The following is a 17,587-nucleotide window of genomic DNA, read 5'->3' on the forward strand; positions in this document are numbered from 1 at the left end:
AGCACATACAATTTCTGTGAGTAACAATAAGTGCTAGTGCATGCGATGCCCCATGGGCTAAATGCTTGATGGAAAAGACAAAAAACCTAACTGCGCAGGCCATGGTGATTGGGCATAAGTACTTGTCCCAATCAAAGTTTTACAATCAAAAGGTAGCACCATCGCTTAGCTATGCAGCAGAGACCTGTCCAGGACTCCCCTGGGAAACCTGGGAAGCCCTGGAGGGTTATTTCTGGAAAAAAGTCTTGAGACTCCAATCGTGTGTGTGCCCATGTCGATAATTAGGCACAAAGTGGGCCTTCTCTCGCTTTACACAAGAGTGGTTTGGAACTTGCTTCTACTATTTAGAAAGTTAAATCTCCCTACTTGTCCACTGCAGGCATGACCTAATATTAAACGCATGGCTGAACAATGCCAAATGATTCTAGCAAATGTAGCTGTGTCTATAGAAAAGCTGTGCAAAAACCCTTTACTGGCAAGAAAGATTCTACGGGGGTGGAGGATGCGGGGGGGAGGGGTATGTGATAGGGTGATTGGTGTGAAAAGTAACAAAAAAGATCAAAGTAAAAACTTGCACACTCTCTCAGGAATATTAGTAGCCGCCTTGAATTTGACACCCCTTTATCTGAAGAGTTCTCCCAACATGAACAAAATAAATCTCTTTCTTGGGTTCTGTTATTTTACAAAGGTAAACCTTTTCAGATACGGAGAAGAGGTGCAGGACGATAGATGCCACGAGACGAGACCACAAGACCCGGACCAACCCAAGATGGCCGCCCCGACGATCTGAGCATTGTATCTACAGCCTAGTTTGGCCATCCGGCGCCATCACGCACCGATTGGCCCATCCTGCATTCTTATCGGCCAATCCACGGCCGGGAGCCAAGAGCCGGCCCTCTTACTGGAAGGCCCTCGATTGCAAGGCTCTCTGCCTGTCCGAGCCTGGCATCTAGATCGAGCGACCAGCGGAGGAGCAGGAGCTCCCCCACACTGCTCCTGCAGTGCTTCACCACCCAGCAGCCTAATCCACTATTTTCGAGGTAAGCGTGAAAGCGCCCCCTCTTCCCAGACAACGGCATTATTCAAAAGGCATTTTCGCGGCGAGTCGCGCTTTATTCTGTTTGCACTCGCCCTTCCCTGCTGCCTGGCTATCTGCTTATATTAGCCATCTGTAGCCAGGAAACACGCCCCGTGTGCCCTAGCAGCCGAATCCTCACCACGAGACCCGGACCAACCCAAGATGGCCGCCCAGACGATCTGAGCATTGCATCTGCAGCCTAGCTTGGCCATCCGGCGCCATCACGCACTGATTGGCCCATCCTGCATTCTTATCGGCCAATCCTGTCCGAGCCGAAGGAGCCTGGGGCCTCAGAACGCTGTCCGTGCTTTGCCGAGGTAAGTGCCAGCCCATAAAGACCAAATGACATTCCCTGACTTTGACATGATACAAGCACGGAAGTGCACTACAAGCATGTGAGTCAGAGCATAATGACTTATAATCGGTCCATTCGATCTCCGCGATTACCGCAATATTTGAAATCATGCTCTAAACGTTCATGCCCACGCTAATAAGAACACCTGCCTGCACATCCTGATTCGCTACTCGCAGCCAGCCTAACTTTCCAGCCACTAAGGCTAATGCCTACTCTGCCACTGCCTAGCTCACGTTGCCATTACTGTCTATGCTCATTGTAAAAGTTTTTGACACCTCCTATACTGTCTCTTATACTATTGGTATAATGTTTTCACTCTGCACATGCTGGCCACTCTGCCCCTACTAAGCATATTCTGCCATAGCTGTCTTGATCTTTTGACCCATGATATATTTGTTGTAATCGACCCAGCCCTCACTGATCCAGCGCATTCTGCATTAGTCATATGGCAACCTGCACTTCAACCTTCCCTCAGTATCCACACACTATCAGTCCTCCACAGTGAATTGTATGCTGCCTTCTGCCGATTTGTGTATTGCCCAACTTCTATACAAAGTCGCTGCCCACCTTTGAAACGTATGTTGTTCACTAAGAAATGCTCACGGATAACCACCTATTTAAAAATTGCTGCCTACTCTAAATGAATGCCACCCACTAGCAAAATATGTATCACTCGTTCCCAATGTATTAGTGTATCCTAAGCCACCAATACTGCACTTCGCTTGTTACACACTCACTACACAAGTACTGCGCCTCTCCTATAACTCACCACTGTTCCCGATAGAGACATTACCAGTACTCTGTCACCCCACAGCCACCATCCTGCATCATAAATTAGCCAGTTAATAGAATGACACCTCATGCCTTCTGGTATCTTACCTCTCTCTGCAGTAGATCACTCCTCTAAACAACTCACATCATAATCCATAACATGCATCCCACCTGCTACAACTCCAGTAAAACTCATCACATCATCACAAACACCACTATGCCAAACATTACACTCTCTGAGAACATATCCCCAACCTGGTTCCTACCTGCACAGATCCATCCAAACATAGGTCAACATGTCACCATAAGCACCACAATGCCAATCACACTCCCCGATAATATAGCACCAACCTGGTTTCTATCACCTTGCCTTCCAGTTCACTAAAACATGATCCAAACACACCCACCCAAACAACCACACCCAAACAACCACACCCAAACAACCACACCCAAACAACCACACCCAAACAACCACACCCAAACAACCACACCCAAACAACCACACCCAAACAACCACACACAAACAACCACACACAAACAACCACACACACAACACTCCTTTCACATGCACCACCTAAGCCACACGATTCCAGATCGTCCTCTACCATACCCAGTACAACCACAAATAGAAACCTCAGATTAGGCTCTAGTACTCACCAAACTCACACTCCCAACAATGCATGACGGAAACCTAATCCTGCTACCCCTCACACACACACCAAAGCATCCCTGAACAACACGCATATCCCCCCCCCCCCATGACTCAACCCAACCACCAATCATCAGGAAGTCACTGTCCACCACCCAAACGATCAAAGGTGCTCTCATTAACGCAAGATCCTTAACCGCACACGCTCTCGACATAGCAGACATCACCTCCAATGACCTTGACTTCCTAGCTGTCACTGAGACCTGGCTCCACGCAGCTTCCGGACCAGGCCTAGCGCTAGACATCTCTAATGAGTATTCCATATACCGTCTGGACAAACAAACAGCTGGAGGCGTCGCCTTTATAGCAAAGACATCTATTAATGTCAGACACATAGTCAACCAAAAACTCCCATCTGCAGAACTGATCAACATTAAACTATCCCCAACCAACACGAACACCACCACCATCCACCTCCTATACCGACCGCCTGGTCCCATCTCATCCTTCAACGACATCGCTCTCCTGCTCTCTAACACCAAACCTAACTCACAGATGCTCATTCTAGGCGATTTCAATCTTGGATATAACGACACCAAAGATAACAAAGCAAACATGATCGCCAACACCATCTCAGAGCTAGGATTCACCCATCACAACTCGCAACCCACGCACAATAAAGGGAGAACCCTTGATTGGTTAGTGGACCTCAATTGCAATACCACCATTCTATTTAACACACCCTGTGCCTGGACTGACCACCACCTAATCACCATCAACAAAAACAAACATGCCTCACCTATGACAACTAATGCCCCACCTGCATTTACAAGAAATAGCAAAAATGTCACAGCTGAGAAATTAATCCCGCTGGTCCAACCCATCATCGACTTCGCACCCACCATTGCCACCCCACAGATTTAGTAGACCTATACAACTCAACTATCCTCAAAGCCATCAACATTGTTGCACCCCTTAAATTATGCAAAGCCAAACTACACACTCACCTTAACTCTTGGTTCACCGCTGAACTAAAAACGCTTCGGAAAAACAAGAGACATGCCGAATCAGCATGGAAACACTCCCCCCTCAGTCATCAATAAGATGTCATACACCGCAGCCTCCAATAACTACACGCAAGCCATCATCCAAACAAAAAATATGTATAATGAAAGAAGTAAGGCCAAATGTAACACAAAAGAGCTCTTTAATATCTTAAGAGAGCTCGAATTCCCATCACCCATACCTGACACTTGCACCAAAGAACCTCGTGATGTACAAATATACAAGAAGCCCTCCTTGGCAAAATTGCTATGCTCCAGGCAAAAATCGAAGCTAAGAAAGCTAGCCTTACAACTGCCAATAACCTCACCCCATCCCCTACCACCAAACAAACAGACAATACCCCATTCGAATTCTCAGCCATCACCACCAAAAGAGGTCGAAGACATAATATCCACCCTGAAACCATCCAAATGCCAAGGTGACACCTGCCTAGCCCCAGTAATCAAAGACACAGCCAAATAACTAGCCCCTTTCATCACCTCACTCAAACTCTTCTTTCACGTCAAGTCTAGTACCTGACAATCTGAAGGATTCTTGGGTTTTACCACTGCTCAGGAAACCCACACTGGACCCTAGCATCCCCACCAACTACAGACCCATCACTACAGTACCTTTCCTCTTAAAAATTCTGGACAGAGCAGCCTACCTGCAGATCCAGAACTACCTAGAGAAAAACACTTTACTTGGACAAAGACAATCTGGCTTCGCCCTAAACATGGTACAGAGACCACCCTGATCGACCTCAAGACTCAAATGGACAAGTTAAAAGACAATGGCAAACTGGCCCTTCTACTCCTCCTTGACTTATCAGCCGCTTTTGACTTAGTAAATCATGACATCCTATGCAAACATCTAGCCTCTGCAGCCAACTTCTCTGACAAAGCTAACGCCTGGATTCAATCCTTATTGACCAATAGATCCATGAGGGTCTTCGCACCCACCGCTACCGCCGAACCAGCACCTGTTACTTGCGGCGTCCCACAGGGATCCTGCGTCTCACCCACACTATACAACGTGTTTACAAAACCCCTATTCGACATTCTGGATCATTTGGGTATCATCTACACAAACTACGCAGATGACACTGAAATACTCATCCCACTAACGGGCGACTATTCCACTGAAAGTCCTCAACAACATTTATTCCATCATCAAAGAATGGATGGCAAAGCATGGACTATGCCTCAATGACGACAAGACTGAGCTTCTTCTCCTAGGCTCCCAATCCAGATTTAACAACCTTGACAAACTTTACCAAGCATTCACCATTGACGGCAATAACATCGCTGTATCTAACCATGTAAAAACCCTAGGAATTTACCTCGACTCTTCCCTCACCTTGACTAAACAAACCAACACCATCTCATCCTCTACCGTCTATACATGCAAGCTCATCAACGCCTGCAGACCATACCTATCCACCTCCAACTGCATAATCCTTGCTAGAGCCTTAGTACTCTCTAAAGTAGACTATTGCAATGCACTCTATCTCAGCACCAGCCAAAAGAACATTCACAAGCTTCAAGTTGTTCAAAATAATGCTCTCAGAGCAGCCTTGAATATACCAAAATCTGAACACATTTCAGATCTGAGAAGCTCCATCCACTGGCTATCTGTACCACAAAGAATTGAGCTCAAACCACTGTCCCTCACCCACAAGTGCCTGTCTAACCAAGCCCCCAAATACCTTGCTGACAACTTCCCCCTTAACATCTCTTGCCGGCCAACCAGATCAGCCCAAACTCATTGCTTAAATGTCCCTAGACATAAGCTTCAAAGAGCAGGTGGCTCAAGCTTCCCAGTGCTTGCCTCGAAACTCGAACTCCCTACCACTTGCCCTCAGAACTGAACCATCCTTCCACCGATTCAGAAAAAATGCCAAAACCTGGATGATCACCAAAGAAGCCTAAGCTTGCATCAATCATTCACCTGAGATACTTGTACATATATTTATAGACATATATAGCCAACACAACCTGCATTAACCGCTCTTTTTGCAAACTTATTGTAAACACCCTACTGGCTATTTTTGCTCTGAATATCCAAGTTCCATAACGGATTGCACAAACTGTGAATAATATGTACCACAAGAACCATGCATATGTAACATTCACACTGTACTACAACAACCATGTATATATTACCTGCTACCTTGTAACCTTGTCTAGCCTGTATATATTTTCTGCTACCTTGTAACCATGTCAAGCGCCCAGTTGCGCCAGGGCCAGGCCGTCCTATACAAAACGATAAACTAAACTAAACTGTAATATCGCCCAGGAGAGACTGAAGCACTTACTCCTTTTTTGTCCAAAATTAAGGTCTTAAGGAACAGTGCTTCTCTATGAATGTATGAGTGGACAATATGGAACTGACGCAGAGTCATGGTGGGCGGTCTTGTACCGGAGGATAGATGTTAAACTGAAATACGTTCTTGGGAAATACCTGGAAATTACTCTGAAAAAATTGGGATAGTCTAATTAAATATATCTCCATTCCCCTTCTTTTCTCTCCTGTGCTTCTTGCCTTGGCTCCTTTATCTTCTTCCTCCCACTTATATTTGCTTTTGTCATATGTCTTTGATGTAATTTACTTTTGTGCATTCATATGATTTAATTAGACTGACGAGATTACTGTTGGATTTGTATGAAAGAGATTGGCAACAGTTTAAATAAACTAAATGCATATACATAAAAATATTTTTTTTTTTTAAAAAGGAATTAAAGCAAGGGCACTTTGAAGATGAACCTGCTGCACTTGTCAAAGTACAATATGGAACAAGTTACTTACCTGTAACTGTTCTCCAGCATGGGTCTGGCATGGATTCATATGCTCATGAATATTCCCCGTCAGGCTGGGAATCCTCGGTAATAAAAGAAAAGCAGTATTGTTTTAAAAGCTTGAAAACTGCCTTTCGCCTGCTATCCAATAACTGAAAACCAGGTAATACTGCATCCATCCAATGACGCTCGTCTCCCTGAGAGCCGCCCCGGGCGGCCATCTTCAGATTGGAAGCACGTGAGTTGCTAGTATGAACCCAGAAGAGCCACAGTGGGGACGCAGGGAGGGTTCACATGTGAATCCCTAACAGGCCCATGCTGCAGAACAACAGTTACAAGTAACTTGTTCCTTCTCCAGAATGGGGTCTGGGATGGATTCACATGCTCATGAATAAGATTATACAGCAGTAACATACATAACCACAGGAGGTGGTAAGGCTCAACAGAAGTACAACACTTACCCCTGGAACCGACTCATCTCAAGCAAACAGGTTGCGTAGCAGTGCTTGGCTGACTCTGGAGTTCTCCCTGGAATCCCTGGCGACAGTAGAATCTTGTGAAGGTGCGCGTCGACCTCCACGTAGCAGCCCTGCAAATGTCCAACAAGGGAACCCCAGAGAGAAACACCGTCATAGCGACGATGGCTCTGGTGGAGTGGGCTCTCGGACAGCCAGGCAGCGGTCGGTTTGCCAACCGGTGACAGTGGGTGATACAGCCAGAGAGCCACCTGAAAATGGAAGCCTTGGACAGGGCCTTCCCATGGTGCACAGGACCAAAGTTCACAAAAAGCTGAGAAGTTTTCTGGAAACTTTTCGTGCAGGCCACAAAACCTCAGCGCTCTAGCCACATCCAGCGAGTGCAAAGCCCTTTTAGCCGGCGACAAAGGCGTCGTAAAAAACACAAGCAACACCAAGGACTCGTTTAGATGAAAGTCTGACGGCACCTTGGGCATGAAGGAGTCCACAGCACCACCCTCGTCTCATGGAAAGTCAAGTAAGGTGGTTTACAGCAGAGGGCCTGGATCTCACCCACTCATTGTGCAGAAGTGATGGTCACAAGCGGTTTTCCACGACAGAAACTTGAGTGGAACAGAATGCAGAGGCTCTATCTGCCTCAGCCATGACTGTGCGACGAGGATCATCCAGCACCTTCTGAGTTGACTGATGACTCGAAGTAACAACGGCAACGGAGGGAACGCATACAGAAAGAGGCCTTCCCACGGGAGCGAGAATGCATCCCCCATTCTCCACTGCTGGCAAACCTCTGGCACTGGTGTTAAGCGCCGTCACAAACAATTCTATCTGGGGATTGCCTCATTTGAGGAAAAGGTTCTTCACTAGGTCCTGCCCAAGTTCCTACTCGTGGCTAGAGTCGGCGACAGTGTTGATTACCTGCCAGATGAAACGGAATGAGGAACATCCCCTGGGGGACGGCCTAGTGGCATAAGTCCTCTGCCTCTTTGGAGAGCACTGGGGATCTGGTGCCTCCCCGTTTCCAGATGTAAAACATTGTGGTGGTATTGTCTGAAGATCTGCACCACCTTGCCCTTGAGGGACGGCAGGAATGATTTGAGGGCCCAAAACACTGCTCGTAGCTCCAGAACGTTGATGTGCAATGTCTTCTCCTTTGGCAGCCACAGGCCTCTGGCCTGAAGACTTCCAGTGTGCGCTCCCCATCCTTCCAGGGAAGTGTCCGTCGTGACCGTCTCCTGGAGCGGTGAGGCCTGAAAATCCACACCTCGGGTCAGGTGAGAGCACACGCCCCACCACCTTATTGCCCAACGGAATCCCTAGTCGAGCACAATCCTGTCCTGGAAGCTTCCGGACACCTGACTCCAACGGGCGTCTAGGAACTCCTGCAGTGGGCGCATCCGTAACCTGCAGTCTCGAATGAAATAAATGCATGACAACATCATGCCGAGCAGAGACTTGATGGCAGTCACTGTGGCGTTCTTCAGAGCTAGCAGCCATTGCACCTTGCCCAGGATGGCCGCTACCCTCTCTTCCGATGGCGACGCCAGACAGGACACAGTGTTGAGCCAGGATCCCAGGAACAGCGCAACCTGCAATGGAGTCAAGCAGGACTTTGCATAATTCACCGAGAACCCCAGATCTGTCAGTAGGTGGACTGTCTTCGCTGTGTGGTCGACGGTGATGTCTCTTGAACTGGCTCGGATGAGCCAGTCATCCAAGTACAGGTAGACGTGGACCCCTTGTAGTCGTAGATGGGCCGCTGTCGGCGCCACGCACTTGGTGACGACTCTGGGCATTGACTTCAGCCCGAAGGGAAGGGCCTTGAATTGGTAATGTTTCCCCTGATCGACGAAGCGCAGCAACTTGCGGTGTTCTTTGTGGATGGGGACGTAGGCATCCTCCAGATCCAACAACGACAGAAAGTCTCCCTCATCCAGTTGTCTGAGCACGTGTTGAGTGACCATTCAGAACTTCAGGGACTTTATGTATTTTTTTAGTCGTCACGAATCGAGAATGGGCCTCCAGCCCCCAGTCTTCTTTCGCACGAGGAAGTACCTTGAATAAACTCCAGAGCTCCGGAGCCGCTTTGGAACTAGCTCTATCGCCCATTTTTTTTAGCATGGCCTAAACTTCCAGCAGCAGCTGAGGGACGTGGTTTTCCTGCTGAGCCACTGGTGGTATTTGGAACTCTAGAGTGTGTCCGTGGGCGAGAGCATCCAGCACCCAACGGTCGGTGGAGATGGTCTTCCACATGCTGACAAAGTTCGCCAGCTGGCCTCCCACTGGGGTGCACGGGTGGGGGCCCGATGTCTTGGCCGGTTCATTCCTGCTTGGAGGTCGACTGGCCGCCTTGGGGTCCTTGGTACCGACGGCGTCCTCCTCCGAAGACTTTGGAGCGGCTCCTGTTGGTTTTCTTGGGCCGAGGAGCAGGAGGGTTGGCAGTAAGAAGAGGAGCCCGCAGCCGTAACCCTTCGAAGATCGGGGATACTTGCCTCCTGAGGACCGAAAAAACTGCTGCCGCTGCTGTAGCGTGCCTAGCGCACGTGCCATCTCCATGTCCGCCTTGATGGCTTGTATAGGGACTCATCCAAAGCCTTTGCAAAAAGATTGGTGGCCTTGAGCCAGCCACAGCGGCGAAGGCAAACGCAATTGCCCATCTGGCAGAAAGCTGCGTCTGCGATGTCCGTGGCCACCATGATGGCGTAGTCTGACGCCACCTCGCCCTCTTGTAGAATCTCCAATGCCTCTGCCTTCTCATCGTCGTAAAGGAAGTCGAGCAGAGGTGCGAGCTTGAACCACAGCTCTTGACCGTAGCACGCTATGATAGTGAGGGCATTGGCGGCCTTGATGGTCGTTGCAGCAGAATAGATAACTCGCCTTCCCATCACATCCAATGTCTTCCCCTCGTTGTCCAGAGGGGTGGACGCTGCCAAAGACTGAGCCCGACGACGACTTCTTGGCTGCTGCCGAAACCACCGAGTTCCGCAACGGTTGGGCCCGCAAGCACTTCGGCGCAGAGTCCGGCACCCTGTACTACTTCTACAGCTCAAGCAAAGAGGGACTGCATACAGAAGGGTTCTTAATGAGCGCTAGCCCTTCATCCCAAATGTCACCCAAGAGCGGGACTGAAAGGATGGTCTTTCTCTTCGCCTCGCAGTGCTGGTATAAGAAACCCTCCTCCTCCGGTGCGAGCTGGAAGAGCTCTGGAGATCATTGCATGGATCGATCCCAACTCGTCCGGTGGAGGGGATCTGGGTGGAGGCGACGGGAGGACCCCAATCCGCTGTCCTCTAGGTGGCAGCTGGGGCGTAGGAGCTGGGCCAGAGCCCTCGTCGTCCTGAAGCCCTCCGTCACCTTAGACGGTATCTTCGTCGTAGTCTCCCTAGTCGCCGCCCTCGTCATAGGGCGTGACTCCGACAGGAGATATCCGTGCCCTGGAGGATTTCAACATCCCCTGCCCCCTTTCTTCACATCCAGAGAGGACGGTCTTGGGGAGACGAACGGCATCCTCTTCTCCGGGGCCTTCTCAATGGGTTGGACCAAAGCCTCCCTACTGGGAGGGAGGGACACTCTTGCCTTAGGAAGGGCACCCTGCGGGTCCGCCCCTGCGGTCTTCGAAAGGGACGCTACCACCACCTCGATAGAAGGCGCCGACTTCGTATGGTGCACTTGGGCTTTCACGGTCAGGCCAGGCCACTTGTCCTGCTTGGACTTCATGGTCGCCCCAGACACCTTGGCCTTCTCCTTAGGGGCCGGGTCGGAAGCTCGGTTCCCTTTGGCCTTCTCCGCCAAGGGTAGGCCGGACGACGTACCCTGTTTGGTCTTCTCATTGGTCGTCTCCGGGGCCACCTTGAACTTGCCCGGGTGATCCGACATCCTCTTGGCTGAAGATCCAGAGCGTTGACTGGATACCAATGCAGCTGGGAATATCGAACGCACCCTGGCCACCGAGGAGCCCGTTGCAACGGTGCTCCCGACGGTAGTGGACTCACTGTACTTGGCCTTTTGTTGGACACCCATGGGAGGGGCGCCCTCAAAGGACTCAGAAGCCCGCTCAGCTTTCCCGGATCCGGGAGAGGCACGCTCCTGGGACCCACCCAGTGCAGGGGCCTTGGCCTGCGGCCACTCCTCCAGCCGTTTACATCGAACCTTCAACGTGCGTTTCGAGAGTTCACAGCAAAACACACAATCCTCCTCCTTATGAGTTCGGTACAGGCAGTACAGGCACGGGGAATGTTTATCGTCCATGTAAACATTCCGCAAACCGCATGAAAAATAGAGTAAAACTCTTCCAAAAAGAGAAAAACTCAGTAAAAGCTTGAGAGCTAAGCATGAGGACTCCCAAAACTTGAACGTGCGGTAAAAATCTGAAGATGGCAGTATGACCCAGAGCTCAGCGATTGGTTGTTAGAAAGACAGTTCAGAAATTAAACAAACTGATTTTTTCTTTACCGAGGATTCCCAGTCTGACGACGGGGGATATTCATGAGCATGTGAATCCATGCCAGACCCCATGCTGGAGAAAGATGATGCCTATGGAGTTTGTCAGACTCCAAAACCACAAGAAACACAGAGTCCAAATCAGATCAAAAATACATGAGGGAGTGAGAAAAAAAGGTAATTCTCTCCAGGATGAAAATTAAAAGTCCTAAAGTCCAGCAAAAGAGCTGGGGGTCTCTAAGGTTGAAGGAATTAGCACAGAAATGAGAATTCTCCCAAACACGGTCCTTCTTGGTTTTGGCGAGAGAAAACTTCGGCAGAGGTCATATCCGTCCTCTTCATGATCGGGATGCAGACAGAGACATCTTGTGCGCTTGTCCTGCACGTAGATGTTTCGCAAGCCACACCGGGAGCACAGACTGAAGAGACTTCTACTGCCTTCCTCCGACATGGACGAGGCGCAAAGTAGGCCTCGGTAGACCATTCCATGTTGATTAGTGTAGATGTCGAAACCTAACCTGCAACGGAGCCCCGTTACTGGAACTGACTAGTCTGCAGTCTGAAATGTTCACATAAACGGAAACTTTCTGTTAAAAAAAAAAAAAAAAAAAGGTTTCTTGAAAAAGCTCAGAGCAAAACTCGAGGACTCCCTGCACCAAAACGTGCAGTAAAATCTGAAGAGGTCTGCCAGGAGCAGGTCTCAGAAGTGACCGTGATTGGATGGGTGCAGTGTGACTTTGGTCTTCAGTGATTGGATATCAGGCGAAAGGCAGTATTCAAGCTGGACTACTGGGAATATTCATGAGCATGTGAATCCATGCCAGACCCCATGCTGAAGATATCTAATTTAGGACAAAAAAAATCTGCTGCGGGTGCCAGCAACCAATTGGGTCCCTGTACCCAACTGAACCCTTGACAAATGAGTTAATGTAATCATGCACTGTCACACTGCGCTGAATGATATGCATTTAATTTGCATCCCTTTAAGGGCACTAGTTCCTGGTACAAAATGTATATAACACACAGTCGACACATCTATCGACCTTCAGGGTCTTCCTCTAGGCGTTTGTTTAAGATTAACCTGGTCTGTCCCAAATGTGTCCAAACTTATCAAACCTCTAATAGACGGCTTTGTTAAATGGAAACATTTCCGTTCACTGTAATCTCTTCTATGCGTAGTATGACAAGAATCCTCCGAAAATGTATATGTAGCTGCCAGTGCGGGTTCTAGTTCAGCGTCTCATTAACCTTTCAACATCTACATCCATAACGAGACTTGTTTTGGGGGTAGATGCTGAAAGGTTATTGAAACAGAGATTACAGTGAACAGAACAGAAATGTTTCCATTTAACATTGCCGTCTATCAGAGGTCCTATACATTTGGGAAAGACCAGGTTAATCTTGAATCAACGCCTAGAGGAAGACATGTCGGCTGTGTGTTTTACATACATTTTGTACCAGGACATAGTGCCCTTAATTGGGATGCAGATTAAATCTCTATCAATCAGCGCAGTGTGACAGTGTACTATTACATTGAGTACTGTAGATAACACCCACTGGTCTGATGTTATGCCACCCCATGCATGGGCAAATTGAGTAATACAACCCCCCCCCCCTACTGGGGAAACATTGGAGGGGACCTGAATGAGCGAGTCATTTGCTGGACGAGCTAGACAACCTTTACCTCGTCTAAAACCTCATTGTTGTGAGGTTTGAAATGTGGACGATTGGCCTCGAGATATATACCATGGGGAGGAGTCTGTTGTATACAAAGTCTGAGTGGGCCTTGAGTAACCCTGGGTACGAAAAGACAGTATTGAACACCCTGTGTTGAATGTAAGACTCATTAGAGATCGGACCCTGTTAGGAATATTACTTCCCTATTAGCCTACTGAACAAGGTCAGTAGTAAGACCAATTAGCCTTATTGGTACAGCGAGTGTTAATGAGCACTAGAATGGGTGCCAAACCGGTTATGTTTTTATTTTTCCGAATATCCGGGTGACACTTGGGTTAGAAGATTAAGGATCAAGTGGAGAAATAATTTTTTGTCCTGACGAAGGACATATGGAATTTCTTCTGAGAAACCTTATCTGGGATGGGGTTATCATTTGATCAATAGGCCGAAACGCAGAGCATCTACACATCATTCGCACATCCGTTGAAAAAAAGACAGTAGGGTAACGGACATAAGTATCCCCCAGAGATTAAGAGGTGCAGAGAAAGGACTGAAACAGAGGACAGCACAAGGTTCGGTCAACAAGAACCTATAGGAGCTGAATGACCGTATAGAAATATACTGTCCATAGTTTGTGAGGGAACAGAGACAATACCATTGTGTGTTATCATTGCGTGTTCCTTTTGTATTTTGGTGTCTCTGATAAGAAAGGTTTGTATACTAATTGAACATCTGTAATTACTGTTTTTTGGTAAATAGATTAACTATGTGGTACAAGAGAAAGGAGGGTACCTTACTTATACTAACCTGTGTTTAATCAAATGAGATTATGTAATTTACACATGTTATGTTTTATGTGATATATGTTTTTTTAGTGAAAATACTCCATATTGGAGGCGTCATTGAAATGAATAAATAAGCGAACAGTTTTGTATGTAAAAACATCAAGGTATGGGACTATTTTGTTGTTGGTGAAAAGGAAGATCAGCAAATACAAGCCATCATTGGTCTAAATCGATTAAAAAAAAAAAAAACAGGAAAAGGGGCAAGTCTGTGATTCCTGTGTATGCCAATGTTTTCGACATCGAATATCACCCAGGGGATGTGCGTTTACTGTGCTTGTGTCCACCATAGAGTGAGTGTACATGTGTGCCCGTCGTCAGGTGTTATCCCCATAGCAGATCGCTGGTCCTGCCTGCCAGGGTTGGCGACTGACACGCAGGAATCCAACGACTACTTTTAGATGTCTTCGACGTCCGAAACAGAGCCTTCGCTGCCTTGGTCCTCAAACTGGATTCGGCCTCCATTTATTTAATTTTATTTATTTGTATTTGTATAGCGCACTTACAGCCCAGAGGCATCCAGGCACGGTTAAATGAATTTGTAGGAAACTTGATTAAGTGGTTACAGGCGACCAAGGTGGTCTCTTGATTACAGGTGCATTAGTAAATGACTTCATAGGGGACAGGTGAGGTTCATAGTTACATACATCAGTAAGTTTTACATAACAGTCATTATTACATCAGTCATCATTGACAGTATAGTGTGCGGCTTTACTCAATCGTCTCACATCAGCCCAACAATCCGGCGAGATGTAAAGAGTGCCACATTTAGACAAAAAACTTGGTTTTGATTGCTTTGCGGAATGCTTGGTGGGACTCGATCATTCTTAGGTGAGTGGGAAGGGCATTGCAGTGGGAGACGGCCATCGTGGGAAAACTAGTGCCCCCAGCGCGGACTCTTCATGTCTTGGGAGTGATAATCATGTTGGAGTAGCCCTTTCTCAAAGGTCTTGTGGTGGAGTGTTTGGCAATTCTTTGGACAAGGTAGGGGGTGCAAGACCATGGAGGCATTTATGCATGAGGGAGAGGGTTTTAAAGACAATTCTCTCTTTGACAGAGAGCCAGTGAGCCTGCCTCCTCACTTCAGAAATGTGGTCTTTCCTCGAAGTTCCTGTGGCAGCCCTAAGAGCGTTGTTCTGAACCATTTGAAGTTTAGCCAGGTTTTGCAAGAAGTCCCTACGAGGAGGGCATTGCAATACTCGAGCCTTGATCCAATTATTGCCCAAGCAATGGTAAGGCAGTTCTGGCGGGATAAGTAGGGTCTAGCTGCATTAAGAACTTTGGAGTAGTAGGCCGAAGAGGAAGCAATAGCATTGACCTGTCTAGCCATAGTCAGATCCGAGTCTAGGTAGACTCCAAGTGTCTTGACATTATGGGATACCTTGATGGGTATATTGTCGATAGTGAAGGTCATGTACTGCTGATCAAGATTACCCAGGGTGGGGGGGTGAACCGATTAACAGAAGTTCAGCGCAGGCCATCCACCATTTGGCGAGTCTCTCCTTAGCGACTTTGGGACGAAAGAGCTTACACATATGAATGGAGTCCTTTCCATATTGAAATGAAATGCAAGTACAGAGGCAGTGAGTGAAATGTAGGTAAAGGAGAAATTGAGAAGAGGCTTTCTCCAAGATCTAAGTGAGGTATGTAAATGTTGACACCCCTCCTCTGCCCCAGTCTCCCTACTGCAAGACCTAAGCCTGATGTAGGCCGCAGCAAATAGTCAAAAAGTTGAAGAATCTGTCACAAGTCTTCAGTCGATGATAGATGAAACCGCTCGAAGATGTACGTCAAGGAATGAGAAGTATAAAAATGACTTTTAATTAAGAATATCCAAGTAGCTAAAGCTACGAATTCTGAATAATAGACACAGACCATGATGGTGGGAAAAAACAATCTGAGGGACCACAACGTGCGAAGTACCATGGGTACAATACACGCCACCCTAGGGATAGTATTACAAACAAGCCCAGTCAATGTCCCTTTATGAACTTCGAAAACAAGTCATGAAATACTCTGCACCTACCACTAGATGTTGGCTTATGCAAAGCATGTGATTTTAAGCAGATCCACAAGCCTCAGATATATCGGTTTGGGAAGGGGGCATAGGCCTCCCGAACGTCTGAATGCACTATTGAATTCCAAGGTGATGATCGCCAAGGAATGGCTACACAGGGCACTCTCCCACATGTTACACTTGAACTATCCAGGTGCTGTACTGTAGGGGGAAGTCAATGGGCTCCAAGCGTTGGGCACATAAAACCATACATTGTGGTTATGCCTCAAGATACAGAGGTTACGAGGGGCAATCTCTTGCCACTGGACCACTCATTGTCTATAGACCAGGGATTGTTTCTATTGGGAGACTGAGGTTTCCCAGTATGAGAGGCTCCTCCTGTCAAACGCCTTCATAGTAGCGAAACGCAATATTGAGATGTGGGGATCAAGTGCTTTACCCACATTGTCAAGATGGGAGATGGATCTAGATGCATGCATAATTCTGGAGGAACAAGTGTATAGGTCCAGGGGATGCCCCCAAAACTTTAAGATTTGGGACAGGTCGGGAACTGAAGGGCGAGTTGTGGGATTGCGGGACGGTCAGATATATCTATGGAATTCTGATGGGGTATCTACATAGATATTTGTGCAGTCACTGGTCTTTGTTTAGTATGGTTTCATAACCCGTACATATTCTGTATTGCTCGGTGTGCCAATAAAAAGTTTAGGAAACACACAATTTTTTTTTTAAAAAACAAAAAAAAAAAGAGCCCACTATCAGTATTCATCTTAAATAAATCTAAAGGTATTCCATCATACCAGAGCTTTCATTTACTGCTTTAACTTTTAATGCCTTCCTAATTTAACCTCATAAGAAAGAAACCGGCACTGGGGAGTCATCTGCCTCGATATTAAAAAAATAAGCCACAACCAGACCCTAATCGGGGCCACTCAGACCCCACCGGATGAAAAGCTAATGGTTCAAAAGCACACCTCTCATTGACAACGTGTGCATTTACAATTTTTAACCTTTGGCAGGACTGAGTTGTAAGTCTATCGGTCTGAGGTTGATAAAATGAGTACGATTAAAAGGTGCAGTAACAGCGCAAATAATAACGCTAAAAAGTGGAAGGAATCGGACATGAAGGACTATACAAAAGTCATATTACATGAATCCGATCTGTAAAAAGAATTATCCCTTTGTCCTACTGTGCAATGCAATAAATGTCTTGGCTTAGCCTTACCGATGATGGAGGGAAGCAGCTCTTATCCTTATTTGGTCGTTTTCTGACCTCATTGTTTCTATTTCTAGCAGCAGTTGATCCTAGGGTACAAAGGAAATCAAGAAATAAAGGTTTTTGTGCAAAATGTTGCAGACACTGTACTTTAAGTCCTCGATATGCAGACATGGTTAACCATGTACTTACAAAGGCTGTAACTTATTTTTACAAATTAATGGATA

General features: G+C 47.2%; 1 protein-coding gene across 15 annotated transcripts in view; it reads right to left on the reverse strand.

The window, feature by feature from the left end:
* Positions 1-17,587, reverse strand: part of PPFIA1 (PTPRF interacting protein alpha 1) — a 1,842,515-nt gene that overhangs the window by 887,038 nt on the left and 937,890 nt on the right. For all 15 annotated transcript variants that reach the window (XM_069623437.1, XM_069623430.1, XM_069623431.1 and 12 more), the window contains one exon: positions 17,370-17,449. In XM_069623437.1, coding sequence (XP_069479538.1) covers positions 17,370-17,449 — 80 coding nt within the window. The remainder of the gene's footprint in view (positions 1-17,369; positions 17,450-17,587) is intronic.

The sequence above is a fragment of the Ambystoma mexicanum genome, chromosome 11 (assembly GCF_040938575.1).
Source record: "Ambystoma mexicanum isolate Mex_15411 chromosome 11, UKY_AmexF1_1, whole genome shotgun sequence".
Lineage (NCBI taxonomy): Eukaryota > Metazoa > Chordata > Amphibia > Caudata > Ambystomatidae > Ambystoma > Ambystoma mexicanum.